Genomic DNA, 17,960 nt, shown 5'->3' on the forward strand with positions numbered 1-17,960 from the left:
TTTGTTTTGCTTTGTGCTATGAATTTAACCCAGAACTGAAAAAGCTAGGCACTTCTCACAGCACACAAGGGTACATTGATAACCCTCCAGACTAGCTACTGATCCTATCTCAGTGCTTCTCTCTCTCTCGCTCCTTCCTCCCGCCCCTCTTTTTAAGAAGACAAGGTTTTCCCTCAACAAGCTGATGACAGAATAATCTCTCCAGGTTGATTGTTTGCCCCATATGGACCTCTGGAGATCTTCATACAGTGGAAAGAAGGAGATCAAAAGGCTGCAAGAAAAAAGAGGTGGAGGACTGAAAAAAGCCACCATAAAGATCCTGCTCAGGTTTCAGTCTGGTGATGAACAGGCTTGTAAAGTATTCTGAGACCTGTCAAATTTTCCCATCTACAATCCAGACCTATTTTAAAAAGATTTTTCATAATGAGTCTCTTCTCCCCCATCCACAGGCTCAGAGTGTTTTCAGAAAAAGTTCTGCAAGGCAGAGAAGTTGAGCACTTGGTCACATGCAGGAGCACAGGATAGATGGAGTACAGCTGACTCAAGAGCTACAGGGAATTTGGGTAAGTGCCCACCATGTCAGCCACCTGGAACTTATTAAAATAATGGTAAAATCCATAAAATCAAATTATCCATTGCCTTTTTTTTCTTCTTTTTTTTTTTTTTTCTCCTTTCTCCCTCTCCTTATCACTTATAAGGCAAGGTTAACCTCACTGGTAAATCTCAGTAGGAGCTGGTCAGGGAAGAAGTTCACAGGCAACAGCTCATGAAAACAGGAAAGCAAATTAGCATCCAGCTGTGAAGAGAGATGTGATTTCTTTCTCAACTTAGCTTTTATTTAAAAGTACCCAGACCAGACATGTGCTCCTAATGTGAGCAGGAGATGGTTACAAACCCCTTGTGGTGCTGCAGTTACCTCTCAGACCTTATCCAGGTGCTTGCAGGAGGGGAACAATTGCCCGAAGGAGACAATGTTATCCAGCTTGTGGTGTCAGTCAGCTGGTTATCATAATCATTGCGTTGATGGAGTAAAATTTTGATAAGCAAGGCTTCTTATCTGTCTCCCACTGCAGTCRAATGACATGAGTTTGTTTAGTGGAGATGACATTGTCTCCGGTCACAAAGGTGACTGGACATGATAATCACTCCTCCTTTCTAAAAAAAGTAATAATAATGATTATATTTTTGAGTGAAGATACAGGGATTTGAAATCAAGTCTTTGGTTAAGATGGTGAACTGATACAGTCCAAATTGATGTAKTTACTGTAATTTGCTACATACTGCAAAAGGAAACTTTATTGTAGTCTGTGAGCAGTAAAAGATGGGTCTGTTAGCCCTGCTTGTGTGCTCTAGATCAAAGAGCACTTTATCAGCGTGTCACATACTTGGTTTTCTTTCATCTAAGTCCTGAGCAGTATCCCTCAGGCTTGTTTTAGAGTTTGGTTTGCAAGTTACTTCAAACTGTGATTTGCCTTTTTTTTTGAGCAGAACGCAAAACATGGTGAAAGAAATATCCATAAATGAATATTTTCTATTTCACTATAGAAAATTTTGTCTTTTTAGATATAAACCTGGGAACACCGAGCATATGCTCCAATTTCAAAGGTAACCCGTAGTATTGGATACTTTTTTAGGGGGAGAGATTAGCAGCATTATTTATCCCAAACTTGTTGATCTTTTGATGATTAGATAAGGCCATACTGTACTGCCAGTGTGTTCTACAACTTTATTGCATAATTTCTATTCCTAAAGTAGGGAAATTAAAGTCAGCCTGATGCCATAAACTTACTGCTTTTTGTCAGGGAAACCTTATTTTAATGATAACTTTTCAAGCTGCAACCAGATGGCTGCTGTATAATCTACTTGCTAGTGACGCCAAGCATTATTTACTGAAGATTTATATTTATATTGCTGTCTTCAAAAAGATTACAAAAAAAAAAAAAAGTAATTAAGTAGTGTTACTCATTTAGGTCTTTATCTGCCCGTGTGACTGCAAGGCTCCTGGGACAGGCAATAGGATTAAGTATCTCATTACTAGCTCAGTGGCTTTGAATCCAGACCATGGTTAGAGGCATCCGAAGACCATTAGCATCTGATGACTCTTTGGTGGCCTATATCAAGTGATTTGATGGTCTCTGTAAATTTGCTAGCTAATAGGACCCCATAATGATCGGTGGCCTGAGAAGAAAATTGGTAGACCAAACRTGTGTGCTTTGAGAATGTATTTTAAGCTTAGAAGCATCCTGTTCATTCCGGCATCTGGGGATGCTCCTGGCTTGCCCGTGCAGGATTGTTTGTTGCTCATGAATTTCATTCTAAAGATCTTAAGACTTCAGCCTCCTGCTAATTTGTAAATTGGCATCTCTCTGCTAAAACTGACCAAGGAACATAATTTAAAATAGGAGCAAGAGAGAAAAGTCATCTCACTCATATCCTTCATTTCCTTCATTTCTATTTTGAATTCTATTTTGGATTAATTAACCAAACTATTAATTAACCAACTCTTTTGATAATAATAATAATAATAATAATAATAATAATAATAATAATAATAATAATAATAAAAAGTAGCCGTCCTCTTCTGTTTTATATATAGTATCCAATGCATAGTTGGTGACGTATGATGGCTGATTACAGGACGGTCCTTGTTCCATTATCTGTTAATTTTAATCATTAAGTATAATTTTTTTTCTTATTAATGATATTCTTTTGGCCGGAGTGGTGACTGGAAAATCCAATACTACTTTTTAGTTTAGCTTTATATCAGTTCAGGTGTGCAGTGAATTTAATGGGCTGTTCGTTTGCAGTAAATTTATATTCTTGACATTTCTTGTTGGGTTCACCAAAGTTACACTAAGGGATCTAGCTTTTAATACACAAGAGTTTAAACAAGCAAACAAAAAATTTCAGAGCTAAGGGCAAAAAGTCAATCCATATGGGTTTTAATGATTAAGAGAAGTTGAAACTTTGTAGGCTAAGAAGATCCTTTCCGATTACTGCATCAGTCTTCAAATCTTAAAGTGAACTTTAGGTCTCCTGCTATGCCTATTTATTCATTTATTTTCTCCTCTATTCAGTAGGCAATGTGGAGAGTGTGGAAGTAAGAGGGTTTTCTGTTTTGTTTTTCAGAATTATGTAGTTAGAGTCCAGTAAATCATTTCCATCAGCCCAGTTTTCCTCTCAGATCTCCTCTCACTGACAGCATTTTGCACTTCATATCTCTGTGAATCTCCTTTGGGAAATAGTGATTAATTCATGCAAGTTGGAAGAACAGCAGAGTTGGAAGGACTACATTTCCTTTGTGGTTGAGGATTTTTTTTTCACTTTTGAATTTCATACATCTTTTCATGTCTTGTTGAGGCACCTAATAGCCATGGAGTGAGAAATAGCTAGTTTCAAATGTAAATTTGAAATGTTTAGCCTATCCATCAGATGCGTAGTATCACTTACCCACTTTTATTGTAGGATATGATGGTTATGATTTGTAAAAGACTTGCATTTCCAGAGGCCTTAGGCCTTTTAAATGTCTCAATACGTCTTGACAGTATTCCCTGTGAAACAGTTTATTCAAATAATTTTTGTGAGACAGCAAAACAAGTATTCTGGCTGTCTTTAAATTAGAATTCAACTGTTTCTTTGCTATAAGCATAACTATAATAACATAATCTGGAATAGGATGGTGGAAAGGTAGCCAGAACATTTGGAGTGTATTTTACTAATGGATGTAAGAAACAGCTAAAATAACTCTATTTAGCACACAGTGGAAGACAAACAGATTGTTCTTCCATTTCAGGCATCTTAAAAGCAAATGTAGAAAATCAAAATGTTTGGTCTCTTGCACAAATAGCTGTGGGGTACATTTATGTTTTAATTACTATATTTCAGTATTAATCTAATGTTAATGTCCTCAGTTGTACTGCTTTGCATGGATTTCTTGGAAATGTTTCATATAGTCCTTCATCTGATCACTCTGTTTTTTTACCTTGTAAATATGTGGTTAGGKTTTTTTTAGTAATTTCTTTTAAGAACAGATTATAAAACTTCAGTGCATCCAGAGATCTCTAACAACAGTGAACAAAGAGAACGTGTTTATTTTATTTTGAACTGTGTGTGTATAATGCCTTTGACTGTCCACTCATCATAAACATGTAACTTCCATTGCCATTAATAGACTTTGTAAAGACTAAGGTGTATCTTTCGGTTCAGCAAGGCTTAGAATGGCAAGAATTACTTTTCAATTTGTAAGAGAACTGTGAATTGTTTGCATATAAAYCTGCTTATGGTCTTGAACTTCAGTCTTCCATGTAGCACTTTAGTCCAGTTTGAAGTTTTTTTAAACTGACCACACTTCAGATTGAAATCTAGTAATTTTTGTGCGGCTCCATTTGCAGAGAATAATGTCTTTCTCTTTCCTTTYCTCTTCCCCTCTCCCCATYGCCCCTCCCCGTTTTATTTCTTTATTTTTAAAAGAAATTGTCAAAAAATTGTTCCATAAGCACATGCTTCATTTATAAAATCTGTTGGCATTTCAGATGTTAGTTATAATTTAGTTTCTGTTCAGGTAAAGCTTCCGCTTAATTTTAGTGGAGGCTTAAGTAGGGCTTAACAACCAAAATCAATGTGTGCTGAACAGACAGTAAATAGGTAGTATACTAACCAGGGATATAGTAAACACTTTACCCATTAAAACCAAACCAAAACTAGCCTATTTTTCCCCTTTTGGGATTACAAGTTTGTTTGCAGGTTTGACTATGTTGCTGGTTAGGTTTTGCAGCCTTCCATTTTGGAAAGTACTGACCTTGATGGTTTTATTATGTGTATATATATGTGTGTGTGTATGCACTTATGCATTATATGTATATATATTGTTATATGTAAATGATATATCTATACCATGCTATATATATGCTATATATTGTATTTATCAGATATAGGTATAGATACATCTATTAATCCTGAGAAATTCTTTGCACCTCAGGTAAAGTCATGCCCTTATTTCTATTAATAAGCCTTTTGAAAAATGAAAGGATCACTGGTGATGCATTGTTCAAAATGGGTACCCTAAGTTTCCAAGTCTTCCAAGTCCTATTTTATCAGAATCTCAAGACCCAAGGAGGAACAGAAAGAAAAGGAATTGAAGACTGCAGTGAAAACACTACTTTGTATARTCAGCTATAACATACTGTATACGTGTTACTGATGAAGTATTTCAGGTAGATGGTTGCTCTTCTCTTTATGTCCCCCAGTTAGATGAYGGCAAATGACCCAGCACAGGTCTAAAAGGAAAGCAGTTGTGGAAGACCTGGCAAAGCTACGGTTAATGTAATTCACACTATACAAGAGAGTGCAGATGCTGAGACGACAGAAGCCAAAAGACAAAGTATTCCRTTTTGAGATGACTGTGAGATATATTGCCCATCAAGTAATATAAATTATCTTTTGAAATATTTTTATGAGTGAAAGTAATATTTGTGTTCTGTTACTTGTAGGGACCTTATACACGCTGTTAGGGAGCATTTAGGCAGTTACCAGGTGTATATGAAATGCTTTCAAATGTTTCACCAAACTCTATCATGAGTATATCACATCTACAATTTTCAGTCCGGTTTTCATTATTCCCTTTAATTATTTTCTGTTAGAAAATCTTACTCAATAAGGAGGCATAAATATTAACTTGTTATTTTGTAGAACTGTTGCATTCTGTGAATGGAAGATGGAGCACAAGCAATAAATAGTAATTTATTCTCATAAAATACAGATGAATATGTGAAGTAGATAATACGCAGAAGTCAGGACTGTCTCACAAATGAATTTTCATGAAAATGTAGGGCTCAATCAGTAGTGAATATTGTTCGTAATGGAAATTTTCTGAAGATCCTTTTGAATCTCAAGAAAGGTAGTAAAGGCAAGAGGACAAATGAATGTCAGGTGATACAAGAGTGGGGAAGAAGGGGGAGTCTAGGCAGGCAAAACCACCGGTGTTCCACAAAAATCAAATACTAAATTGAATGCAAAGTGGCCTTTGTTTTAGTTATAAACATCTTTATTATGAAATTTGTGCACACTTTTTGAAATGGGAAGATTTGTGAAAGCAGAAGGAAGGCTTTATAAAATGGTGAAAGTTAATTTGAGGAGAGTGCATTGCAACTGTTTACCTTTTTGTACTCTTCAGTGACATGCAGTATGGAAAAGTAAGACCTGCAGTATGACTCAGTCCTGAATATATAAATAACCTTAAAGTAGAGATTCATAACCTGTCTGCTTCAGCATGCAGAAAAATTAGTCATTTTACTCCATTGAAACCTAAATATTTTGGACTTGGAAGTGTTTTTTCTTTTTTTCTTTTTTTCTTTTTTTCTTTTTTTTTTCTTTTTTTTTTCTCTCTTGTTATCAGTTGTATTAGAAATCTAAATGAATCACAGTTCATTAAATTATTTATTAACCAGTTTTGATAGGTCTTTAAATCCCCAATTATCTCTTTCTGTAGTCTGTCTTTAAAGATCTCTTTTGTCATTAGAGCTCAAGTTAGTCATCAAGTGAACTTTTTTTGGTGTCAGTGAAAATCCTACACGAAATCTCATCTTCATTTCCAAGTACATCCTTTCCTAAATAGAAAATGCCAAAACTATTTTGAAGAGATCTAAAGATGGATCTAAAGATGGATGGGTGGATGTGGAAATATACAGAAGTAAAATGATTTAAGTAGCTATGAGAAGATTTTAGTGCTCCTAAGTACTACAGAGGAGTGTCACAAATAAGAGTGGTAGATTATGAAAACAAAAGAGTTCGTTGAAGATGCTTAGCATAGAAAAATGGGAGAAGAGAAGAAGAACCCCAATGAGAGCTCTGGGTACGTCAGCAAAATGTACCCAGTATATCAGCAAAACTCGGCTTGTCTATTAAGAGTTTCAGAGCCTGAAAGGATCAGATTTCCCTTGCAGTACGATATTGTTTCTTTTTGAATGATGAAACTGTCTTTATAGTTGTATTTTAGCAACTATATTGCTAATATTGCTGCTGGGCAATATTTATATACATATATGTGTGTGTGTGTGTGTGTGTGTGTGTGTGTGTGTGTGTGTGTATGTATTTAGAAACACTGAGTTTTTTCCCTCAAAGGAGAGCTAAACACTGCATGTCAGGTTAAAGGGAGATTTGGTAGAAGGGCCTTCTAAATGTCTTCTACATGACTGTGGCTGCAGGATTGTAAACAGCACTGTAGCTGACACTTGAATATTTACTTTTTCTCCCTTTTTTTCCCGAAGGAGAATTTTTTTTTCATGTTTGTGTAATGACAGCAAGACTTTGGTGTACTGTTACTATTTTGATAAAGCATTCTGTTTTCGTCAATTGAGTGAGATAAATATTCAGCAATATCAGTATGGTACAAATCTTTTGCCTAGGATGGCTATATAAATCAGGGAGACTGGGAATTTAGCATTTTAAATTGAGAAATTGTTTGCTGGAGGCYTTTAGCAACAGGCTGGACAAACAGGAATGACAAATATTGCTGATTTTACTTTGGGGTGGAAAGATAAGTAAGAGTGGCCTTAGGGTACTTTCTGGCTTTCTAGCCATGCAATTTTCTCAAGAGAAATTTTCTGGCCATGCAGTTTTCTCAACAGAAATAAATAAAGCTTGTTCCTAACTTTTATTTTATTTATTTTTTTTAACTAAAATGAGCAGAAGTCAGCTCAGCTCGTGATGTGGATCTGCATGTTAATCCATACGCAGATGAATCAATAGCCAGTAAGCCAGCAGAACATTAATGGTTGTATTAGTCTGACTTATGCTGGATGTTTTMTCCCTCCTCAGAAACACATCAGCAAAGATTAATAATCAGAATTTTAGAATTTACTGTAAGTTCTGCTTTTCATCTAAAATAATACCAATTRCAAAGGTAAAAACACTSTTTTTTTGAGTATCATTAAATCCTTTTCAAATATATACATATTTTYCCCCCCCTCTTCCTTGTAGCAAGAAAATACCATGGCAATTAAGAAACTGAAGTCAGATTTATACCTCGGTAAATTRCCTTTGATTTATTACAGCTATAATGGATATTGGACACTGGAAGCTAGCTCATATACAACAGAATAATAATTGTGCTTTATCCGAGTAACTGTTGTAAAGCAGAGGAGAGGCTCTGTTACACAGGAGAGATGTCAGTATGTTTCTTTTGAAATAGAATGCAAAATTTTATAATTCAAAAAAAAACAAAAAGGAAAAAGGCCCATAACACAATACCTAGTTTTCCACCTGTGAGTGATGGAAAGGGTTAGCAGATCATGAAAAATGCAGAGGTTTCTTAGCAACCGAGTTAAGAATTTTATTCCTTTGCATGTGCTTTCATAATTCTTTATTAACGTTACCTGCAGATGTTGTCAGGCTCCACAGGGATCTAATGGGAAAAAAAAAAAAAGAGTAGAGGGTCAAAGATGGCTTTCGTTTAGTGCTCTGTATCCCCTGGAGGTTCAGTGAGACTACGTTACTGCCATGGATCAAGTGCTGATTTGGAATTTGTGTGAATGTTGCAAAGCAAAACTTCTTTTGCATAGGATAGCAAGAAGTACACCTGTGTGASGAAATTCATACCAGGAAATTATAGCAGAGTGTTTTCATTCCATTTTTATTCCGTGCACTTCTGAGTAGAGTTGTCCAGGAGTGAGTCTGAATGCCCTTTTGATCTCTTAGGTAGAGTTTGGCTCCATGGTTGGGTCTAGTTGGGTTGTTTTCTGCTAAGGAGCACTTAGGAGAGCATCCCAGCATTAATATCTCTCAGTACAAGTCTTTAAATCTCAAGTTTGTATTCTCTGTGATCCTGATGTGAAATCTAGTGGAAGCCTTTCTGTGAATTTCAGGAGGCTTTAGCTCAGACCCCTGTCTAGCCAGAAATGATCCAGTTACAAGAGTGGATGTTGGGCTCAGATACACTCTCCCAGTGCTGTTGCCAGCTCCTCTTGGCAAGCATGATAGCTGCTTGCCATGCTTGGTGTGGCTGCCTCCAGGTGCTTTGTGTCCATGAGGAGTTTGGATCTCCACTCAGAGGACATCAACACCTCCAGATCTATGGTGTTAGAGAAAGCAAACCTCCTCAGTAAGGGTGTTCAGTTTCTGTCTAGGAAAACTGAAAGCTTTGCAACTGCTGTATTTGGGTTCCAGGTTAGCAGAGAGGTTTTATATGACTATAAAATACTCTAAATATATTAGATATAATATATTATATAATATATAGATATAATATATTAGATATAATATATTATAATATATCTAAATATATTAAGTAATACTTAAATCCATGGACATAGCCCTCAATGCTTTGGGACGTTTGTAACAAATACATGTGAATCAGACTTATTTTCATTTGTGCTGCAGGTCTTTTCCCAATAGAAAGAATTACTGAAAATATTAACAACTTATTTGTTTTTGATCTTTGTAGTCTGATTGTCAGATATGATTTAAGTARATGAAAGTTTCTACGTTGGCTCAGTATGTGAGCTCAATGCATTTGCTCGCATTCTTCAAAGACTGGATTTTTGATCATTAGACTTGGACTAACTTCTTAGGCCTGAGAATTAAACAACAAATCATTTCTCTCTATTGCCAGTTTTCAAGGACGTGCATGAATTAACTATTGTTCTGTCTAATTTAGTATCCTTTCTCTAACTTTTTTTTTACAAGTAAAATGCCAAAAAGGGCAATTAATGTGTAAATACCTAAACACTTCCATAATCTATTAATAAGTTTTATTTTGGGTGGGAAGAAGGGGTTGTATGTTTGTGTTTTCTTTTTTTTTTTATACCATCTTGTGGTATCTCTTCTGCTGCAAGTTGCAATTAACCACCATAGAAGTTAATAGAAATCACCCATTAYTTGGAAGCAGAGAAGTGGGCCCCTTTCTTAAAAGTCTATGATCTTTATTCCCCGCTCCTTTGGAGACCATCTCCTCCTGAGTGTTAAATGTTTGCAGTAAGTGTCTTTAATGCAATGAACAGATGCATGTAATAATGACCTGATGTTTTGCTAGGTTTTGCAATGGAACAGGTATGGTTACTGCTCCTGCTGACAGTTAAAGTGCTTTCGGTGACTGCTCAGTTCAATGGATACAACTGTGATGCTAACCTTCATAGCAGGTTTCCTGGTAAGTATTTAATAGACTTCCTCGTAATGGCTTCTTTATTGTCTTGGTTCAAAGTAGGGATTATTTTTAAATACGAAGCTTTAAATCTGTGTGGTGCCTAGGGATAGGACTTCACATTTAATGAGTGTGAAACGTCTCAGTGACAATGAGCTTCTCTAATGTTGCACTTTACATTTTTATTAATGCACAATGGGCCAAATTCAGGCTAATATTAATGAAGAGTACTTCCCTGACACCCATGGAGTTTGACCTGCTTTTACCAGAGCTTTATTCTGTGTAAAGCATTCACTGGTGGTCACAGTGCTGGAGATCTTCATTAAGGATTTAAGAATTTGACACTTATAACTGGGATTTTTTCATGTTTTAATTGGGTAAGGTAATATGATATATGCCCTCTTACTGAAATACCTGGAAAAAAAAAAGTATATATAAAATTTCAAGGAAGATGCATTTGAAGGCAAAATTCAATGACTCAATTCTTCATTAAGCCTATGGCTAGGGAGAGCTGCAGCAATGGGATGTATCCTATATAAAGTACACTCATACCCTTGTGAAAAAACAGGGGTTAAATTGTGTTGGGGATATAGATGCCCAGAGCTCCCCATACAATGAGAACTGGAAATGAAATTTCAGTCTTGGCAATATGTATGTCAGAGTTTACCTGGCTAAAGGATGTTTTAGCCTCTGTTACGTGGTTTATTCTTCCTCTTTCCTCTGCTTCTTGGACAGAATAATAATACTGCAAATACCTTCTGGTATTCGTATCCTGTTTTTCTGAGACAGCAATTGAATCAAATGGTTTAGTGGCGACATTATTATGCTGTAAAACCTTTCACTGTTGTTGTTTTTCTGAATAATAATAGCTTTGATTTTTTTTTCTCCCCCCCAGACAGGATTAGTTCTTTTATTAAATCTGAATCATCAGAAAGCCTTCCATCTGTATTTACTGTTACCTGTGTTAGCACCACACTGCTAGGGGCTTTGTGGAAATAAAAACCAACAGCGGGTTTGATTATTTTTATACTTAATAGGTGTGAATATGGAGAGTAGAGAAATGCAGGACATGCAAAGAAGATCAAACAGATTTTCTTCATCACTAACAAAAATTTCTGTTTAACTGATCTTTCACAAACATGCCTATAAGTCTCCCTTCTTAGGCAAAATTTTATGAGCATCCCTGGAAAAGTGTGAGTGGATTGTGCCTATCTATGTCAGATCCATATTTCATAGTTTTTCGTGCAGTCTTTGTCCTACTACAGTTTCAAGTTTATTGAGAGGATTTCAACGGCTGGAGGGAAGTTCCGATTCCTCTTTCTRTGTTTGCTTGTGGTTTTCCATTAATTCTGTTTTTATTATTTTTCTGTAGTAGCTCTCTATCAAGGAGATATTTGCAGTGTGATACCCATGAATTTTAGACAGCCATTACTATGAGCTGTTAGGGGCTGCTTATTGTCTTCTACCTCAAAAATAGACAAACAAGCAAAAACATGGACTCCAATATGCCCTTTTTTCCCTTACCCTTTTCYGATTTCTTCCCATGGGAGATGAGAATTGAGCCATATGCTTTCCTGTTTGTGACTTTCAAGCAGTAAAGAGAAAGCCTGGAATTCAGTTAGCCATTTTAGTGCTGATTTTGTGAGCTAAGGAAGAAGAGTTCTCTTATATTAGGCATGCACTGTGAGGTTTGTGTGGTGCTGCTGGTTTATTTATTTTTATTTTATATTTTAAAGCCCCTTATCCTGAAATTTCTGAAGRCAGTATTTTCAGCTTGCAGGAGGGCAATTACTGTGTAATTCAATGAGACTCGCGGAGCTTTGTGGGGTGGGTGGGGATCTTTTTTGTGGCTTCAGGATCCCCCAGAAGATGGGTGAGAAGTTTGTGCTGGGCAAGGCAGACTTTTTGTCCACTATAATTTCACTAGATCCAGGACTCGTTTCYGACCTTGACCACTGACTGCTTTCAGAGTTCAGAAATGAACTGAGTGGGGGAACAAGAAGATCAAAGCAAAAATGCTTCCAAACTGGATTTTTGAGGTTGTGATACTGCTCACAGAGCCTTTGGATATGACCCTTTTTTCCCCTGTTCTTTATTTCTTCTGCATAATGGCTTTTCATAGTTGTCAATGTGAATTCCAGAAATGGACTGCGAGGGGATTTTCTGGCTGAGGCCTGTGGTAGAGATTGCAGAGATTTTGTTGCTGGTTAAAGATGTTTTCCTTTCTCTCCCCCTGTCCTCTTCCCCTTTTTTTTTCCCTTAAAATTCATGAAGGACAGAAATTCAGGAAGTTAGTCCTCAGCAAAAAGTAGAAATTAAGCCTTCCTAAAGGAACCCCAGTGAAGGGGCAGTGGCTTATCCGTTTCTAATTTGGTTCTTACTACCATTTCAGTGACATCTGTACAGGATGGTGCTGCACGAGTAAGATGCCTGCTAATTAGGCAGSCAGTTGTTTCCAGTTGTTTTATTTCTGTTATTTACAGTTTTGTTTTAGAGTGTAGGTGTGAAATGGCTGTGCTGGAGAGAAAACATCCTGGTAGATAGAAAATTCTGTGGATTGTTACAATACAGGATAGGTATTTTGGAGAAAATGCAGTAATGTCAAATCTTGCCATTATTTGAAGATGCAAGAAGAGCACATTTGTTTCCTGATAGCATTTGACAATTGTTAATTTGGCTCTAGTTCTGCCTTGCAGTAAGTAAAAGCATTGGTATTGGAGTGGTTTGGAAGAGCGGAACCGCAGCAGCGTGGCTGACTACAGAAAGGGAAACCCAGTGATTTTGTTCATGAAACCCTTGTTGTAAATGTTGCAGATTTTGCACATCCACCACATTTTAATTCACTATCAAAGCAGTGGTTCAATCCAAGAAGCGGCTCACATAGAGCAGAAAACTGATTTTAAATAYGTATCTTTGACCAAATAATTTAACTAAAAAAGGTGCACAATGCTCTGAAGAGCTATTGTCAGATCTTCTGCTAGATGGAGAGCAATTCTTGGTAATGTGTGGAGGGGAAGCATAGCAGGAGTGGGCCGCAGACTTGTCTACTGATGTTATCATGAGTCTCTTAATCCCAGATGGCCTCTGTTACCTCAGTATCCAGGTGCCTCAGGAACATGGTGTTTTGTGTGTGATTTGCATGAGAAAGGCAGAGTGCTTTGTCCTCATGGCCACCCTGTGACAAAGAGGCTGGTACACTTAAGGCYGTGTCAAGCCTGAGCTGTGTGACCAAACCTTCAACCTGCTCTCCTCTCTGCTACTAGAAAAGAAGTGTTTGCAGACAGAAACTAAGCTTTTTCATTTAAACTCATATAGGAGAAATTTTTAATTCAAGAGAAGCGAGCAAGACTTTTTTTTTAATATCTTATGTGATATTATTTCTGTTTGCATCTGGTTTCAGGTACACTTCTGAACCAATGCTGTGTATTTTTGAGTCCAGAATTGACAAATTCAACAGCAGTACTCCCTTGTAGAGTGGTAGGGGAAAAGGTACCATCTGGTACAGTGGCTTTCCTCTTGCATGGTGCAGAGGTCCATTTATATTGTGTGTGTGGTCTCAATCCTCTTAGGATCAAAGAGCAATATCTTACCTTACCAGTAAGGTAATATCCTGCTTTTTAAAGCATTTGAAGTGAGTTTAAAAAATTGTGGGCTACATTACATCACTCTTCCTATTTGCAGTGTGTTGCTATCTGACTGTTTGTGCAGTGGTTCAGTTAAGTGCCATAGGCTTTTTCTCTTCTTGCCTTTCCCCTTCTGTCTCTCCCATCATAATAACATCTTGTTATGGCAGTCTCCTTACAGTGGATACCAAAGCATGTGGCTTCTTGTCCTTTGTACCTTAGGTAAATTGTTTTACATATATGTACAAACCAGGAGAATTTTCTGGTGAATTGCTTGAAACCTGCTGTTCTCTTTGAAGGTAAATGGGAGCAGTAAAGTGCTAGAGGCAGTGTTGAAGACCACAGTAGCTCAGAAGAGAGTTTAGCCAGTTATTTCCTGTGCTTGGTTTGGCGTTGATGCCCCTATTAAAGCAGTGTAAATTAAAATGCCTGTGCTCCTCTGTGATGAAGGAAGAGCCCACTGGTTGTAATGGAGCCTTTGTGTCCTCTCTGTTCTGGCACTGCAGCAAAACAATTAATTTCAGCAGGTTTAATGGTATGATATTGACYGAAGTTGTTCTGCCCCTTTTAATAGCACTTAATCTGGGCAGATGCAGTAAATGAGTTGTTATATAAAGAAGCAATGCTTGTGTTTAACCTAGTGAAATATGTCACTTTACAGAGCATTAGGAAAAGTGAACCCAAACCCAACCAACCAACCAACCAATCAAAACCACCCTCATCATCTAAAGACAAAAAAGAAAGGTTTTTTAAATAAATCTACTTTATTTTGTTCTATAGCTCAACAAACTATCATTTTATTCCTATATCCTAACGTGATGCTTTCCATTTCCCATTCAAGTATATATAGATTGTTACGACTGTCTTCAGAATTGTCAAATAAAAGGCCACCTTCTTAATTGAGAAGTGTTTACCATTGTTCAAAAATGGACCAGTTGTAATAATTGCTATTTTTTTAGATCTTTTGTACTATCATAATGTACAGAGTGAAAAATTGAAAGACACTTTGTAGTATTGATCATTGTCTCTCAAAAGCCAACTGGTTTTTGATTGAAGCTGAAGTTGATAGTTCTTAAAAAGACGAAGAAAAAAGCCTTTGAAGATACCACAATAAATTGCTCTGATATGCTGTTGATTGTACTTCAAAGTCTGTATAGCCTGAGACTGTAGTGGACTCTAGACAACCTCAGAGAAGCGCCCGCAGCTTTGATGCCAGGTGTTGGCAAGGCTTTCCTGGAAGGCAGGGCTCAGCCTCCCGAGTTTCTTTAGGTCTCTGGGAATTGCTGTTTCCAAAGGGGGCTATTCAGTCAAACTGCAGATATTTAACCCCTGGTGTTTTCGCCTCTGCTGCATTACTTTGATTTATGGATGTGCTATTGAATGAGGTGGTGGGGAACTTAGGAGAAATAGTTTTGTTGCATAGTAGGCTAAGTTGCCATATTTTAGTTATGCTTTTTTTTTTTTTTTTAATGAAGTTGTACAGTCAAATGAAACTGCTTTTCCTTTTCAGAAATAATGTGGTTTTGGCATTTATATTCTGATTTTGCTGTCACCGAGGCTGAAAAGGTTATATGGGTCACCAGTCGCAAAAGCAATGTTAGAACCATTCTGTGCTAATTAGCCGAAATACATCTCCTTACAGTGTGTTTTCTTGTATTTTTCTTGCAGCTGAACGAGATATCAATGTTTTCTGTGGAGTACAGACAATTACTATGAAGATAAATTTTTGCACAGTTCTCTTTTCTGGTTATTCTGAAACAGATTTGGCACTGAATGGGAAACATGGGGACGCTCACTGCAGGGGGTTCATCAATAACAACACCTTTCCAGCAGTGGTCATTTTCATCATCAATCTGAGTACTTTGGAATCCTGCGGAAATACTTTAGTGGTAAGACGAGATCCAAGTGAAATTGTAGCATTGCTCTTGGTGCACAGGGTTGAGTGTATGCCCTGGCAGCACTGTGTCTTACAGATGCTTGTGTGGTCTTGTTCAGTTTGCAGTATACTCTATATACCAGAGCAGAAAAAGTTGTTAATGTATCATCTTGGTTGCTTTGTTAATGTATCATCTTGGTTGCTAATTAAAAGATATGGTAGGAGATAAATTTGCCATTATTAGAAAGTATGGTTTTCATTGTTTTAAATTTTGGGGGAATTATTTTTTTTTCCTCTAAAAATGTAAACTTTTGCTGAGCATTTTTTTGTCTCAAATAACAATTGCCAAAATGTCTCAAATAACAATTTAGAAAATGAAAACAGTATTTTTAAGAGTGGGTTAAGTTTAATCAGGAACCTAGGTACCTATTTCCTTTCTCTGTGAGAGGGCCTTCCAGACAGACCTACAGTCTGTGGTAAGGCATTGATTTTGGGCTGAATATCACAAAAGGCAGACATAATCTGGCCAAATATCCAACCCTGCTAGGGCAAAAGCCCGCTGCAGGCATCACTGCCAGTAGTCCTATGAGATCATGCACCTCCAGGTAAGGTCTCAGGTCAAGATGACCTAGAAAAAATAGGAAATTTTGAATAAAATTTTGAATGTTGTTTGGCAAAACCATTAAGTGTGATCTAACTTATCCACTTGGTTCATGACAAAAACACCAAAAAGCAGAGCTGAAATTTCAGATTTATATGTTCAGCTCTGATTCTTCACTCGTATGCTGCTGCCATCTGTGCCAAGGTCTTTTGCCTGGTGGTGTGACTTCAGTGTCTGCATTTATATTGCTGCTTAATGTGCTGATAACAAACATCTTTATACTGCTAATGACCAAATATGATCTTTATCTGTAGATGAATTTTTAGAACCAGAATCTGTCCCGGAAACTGACTTCCAATATCTGTTTCCTACCGGTATAATAGCATTTTCTTCAGAGAACATATATCACTATGGATACTAAAAAAATGTGAAGTCTCAACCCTCCTAAAGCAAAGGAGGGGGCTGATTGTACAGTTTGTGTGTACATCACACACAGTGATGACTTGATGACTTKTAAGTTTTTTGTAGGTATTTCGATACAACTATAAAAATATATTATTTCTATGGCTCATTCCAGCTGGAATTTGTTGCCAAACCTAGATACTTGCCACTTTTCAAAATAACCTGCCTGCTTTAAGATTCTAAAACTATGTCAAACAGGGCTGAAATGTTCTGTGTTGCACTATGATGTATTAGTCTCGAAATGGACTTTCTTTTAGAACTCTAGTAGTTCAGGTAGTTCATTCTTTTTTTTTTTTTTTTTTCCCATTTTTTCTGGAAGGCTATAAAACCCCCATGACTTTGAGTAGAAAAGTGTGACAAACAGGAACCTTTTGATGTCTCTTTGGAGTTGACCACATAGTAAACTCCTGGAGTTTTCTATTTAATTATAAGAGATTGCTATTTAAAAGAAACAGTCAAAAACTTCTCTTCAGTCCAGCTAGGCAGATCTCTCTCTGAGGCCCCAACAGACTTCATAGAATACAATACAGTGGAGCAGCTGCTAAAAATAAAACAGATTTTCCTAGTCTTCTCCCTCAGCTTATGCAYGCTGTGCCGCAAGCAGAGGATGGAGGAGCAGGAAAGCTTTCTCTTCAGTTTCTGCAGACTGAAGTGTTACAAACATCTCACAACAAAAACCCATTTACCTTTTCATTACTTTTATGGAGAATTAATTTTCAGACAGAACTGAGGATAAACCCTAGATCTATAATATGGCAGGCACAAATTCTTATTTATGTGCAAGTGGAGGAAAGCTAGATAGAGCTGTAGTCAATTTTATTAATGCTCTAGACAGTTCTTTAAGCAAGAGGCAGATCCTAGGAGTTCTCTGTGTGTTTTTATTCATTTATTTTTTAAAAATAAAAAAATCAGAATGCCTGTCATGTATCCCATGCTACTCAGTTCCAAATGTTATGCCTCATGTACCCCTCAAAATGATTCTTCCACAACAAAGCATCTTTCTAAAGTTTAAGAAACTGCTAAGACGACCCCCCATGAACTGCAGGGCACAAAGGGAAGAGATGTAAATGGGCTAGAGGAAGACCTTCCACGAGTTGAGAAGGATTGGGTTAGGGATCACTTAGGCAAACTGGCCACTCAAAAATCTATGGGCCCAGATGGGATGCACCCAAGAGTGCTGAGGGAACTGGCCGAGGTTATTGCTCAGCCTCTCTCCATCATCTTTGAGAGGTCCTGGAGAGCAGGGGAGGTGCCCGAGGACTG

General features: G+C 37.1%; 1 protein-coding gene across 1 annotated transcript in view; it reads left to right on the plus strand.

The window, feature by feature from the left end:
- The first annotated feature begins 465 nt into the window (after positions 1 to 465).
- ZPLD1 (zona pellucida like domain containing 1) overlaps positions 466 to 17,960 on the plus strand; it is a 32,498-nt gene continuing 15,003 nt past the window's right edge. The window contains exons 1-3 of the mRNA XM_026035895.1: positions 466 to 563; positions 10,028 to 10,141; positions 15,427 to 15,647. Of these exons, the coding sequence (XP_025891680.1) occupies positions 10,036 to 10,141; positions 15,427 to 15,647 (327 nt within the window). The 5' untranslated portion in view covers positions 466 to 563; positions 10,028 to 10,035. The remainder of the gene's footprint in view (positions 564 to 10,027; positions 10,142 to 15,426; positions 15,648 to 17,960) is intronic.

Source organism: Nothoprocta perdicaria, unplaced genomic scaffold (assembly GCF_003342845.1).
Source record: "Nothoprocta perdicaria isolate Ctin4 unplaced genomic scaffold, notPer1 scaffold_169, whole genome shotgun sequence".
NCBI lineage: Eukaryota > Metazoa > Chordata > Aves > Tinamiformes > Tinamidae > Nothoprocta > Nothoprocta perdicaria.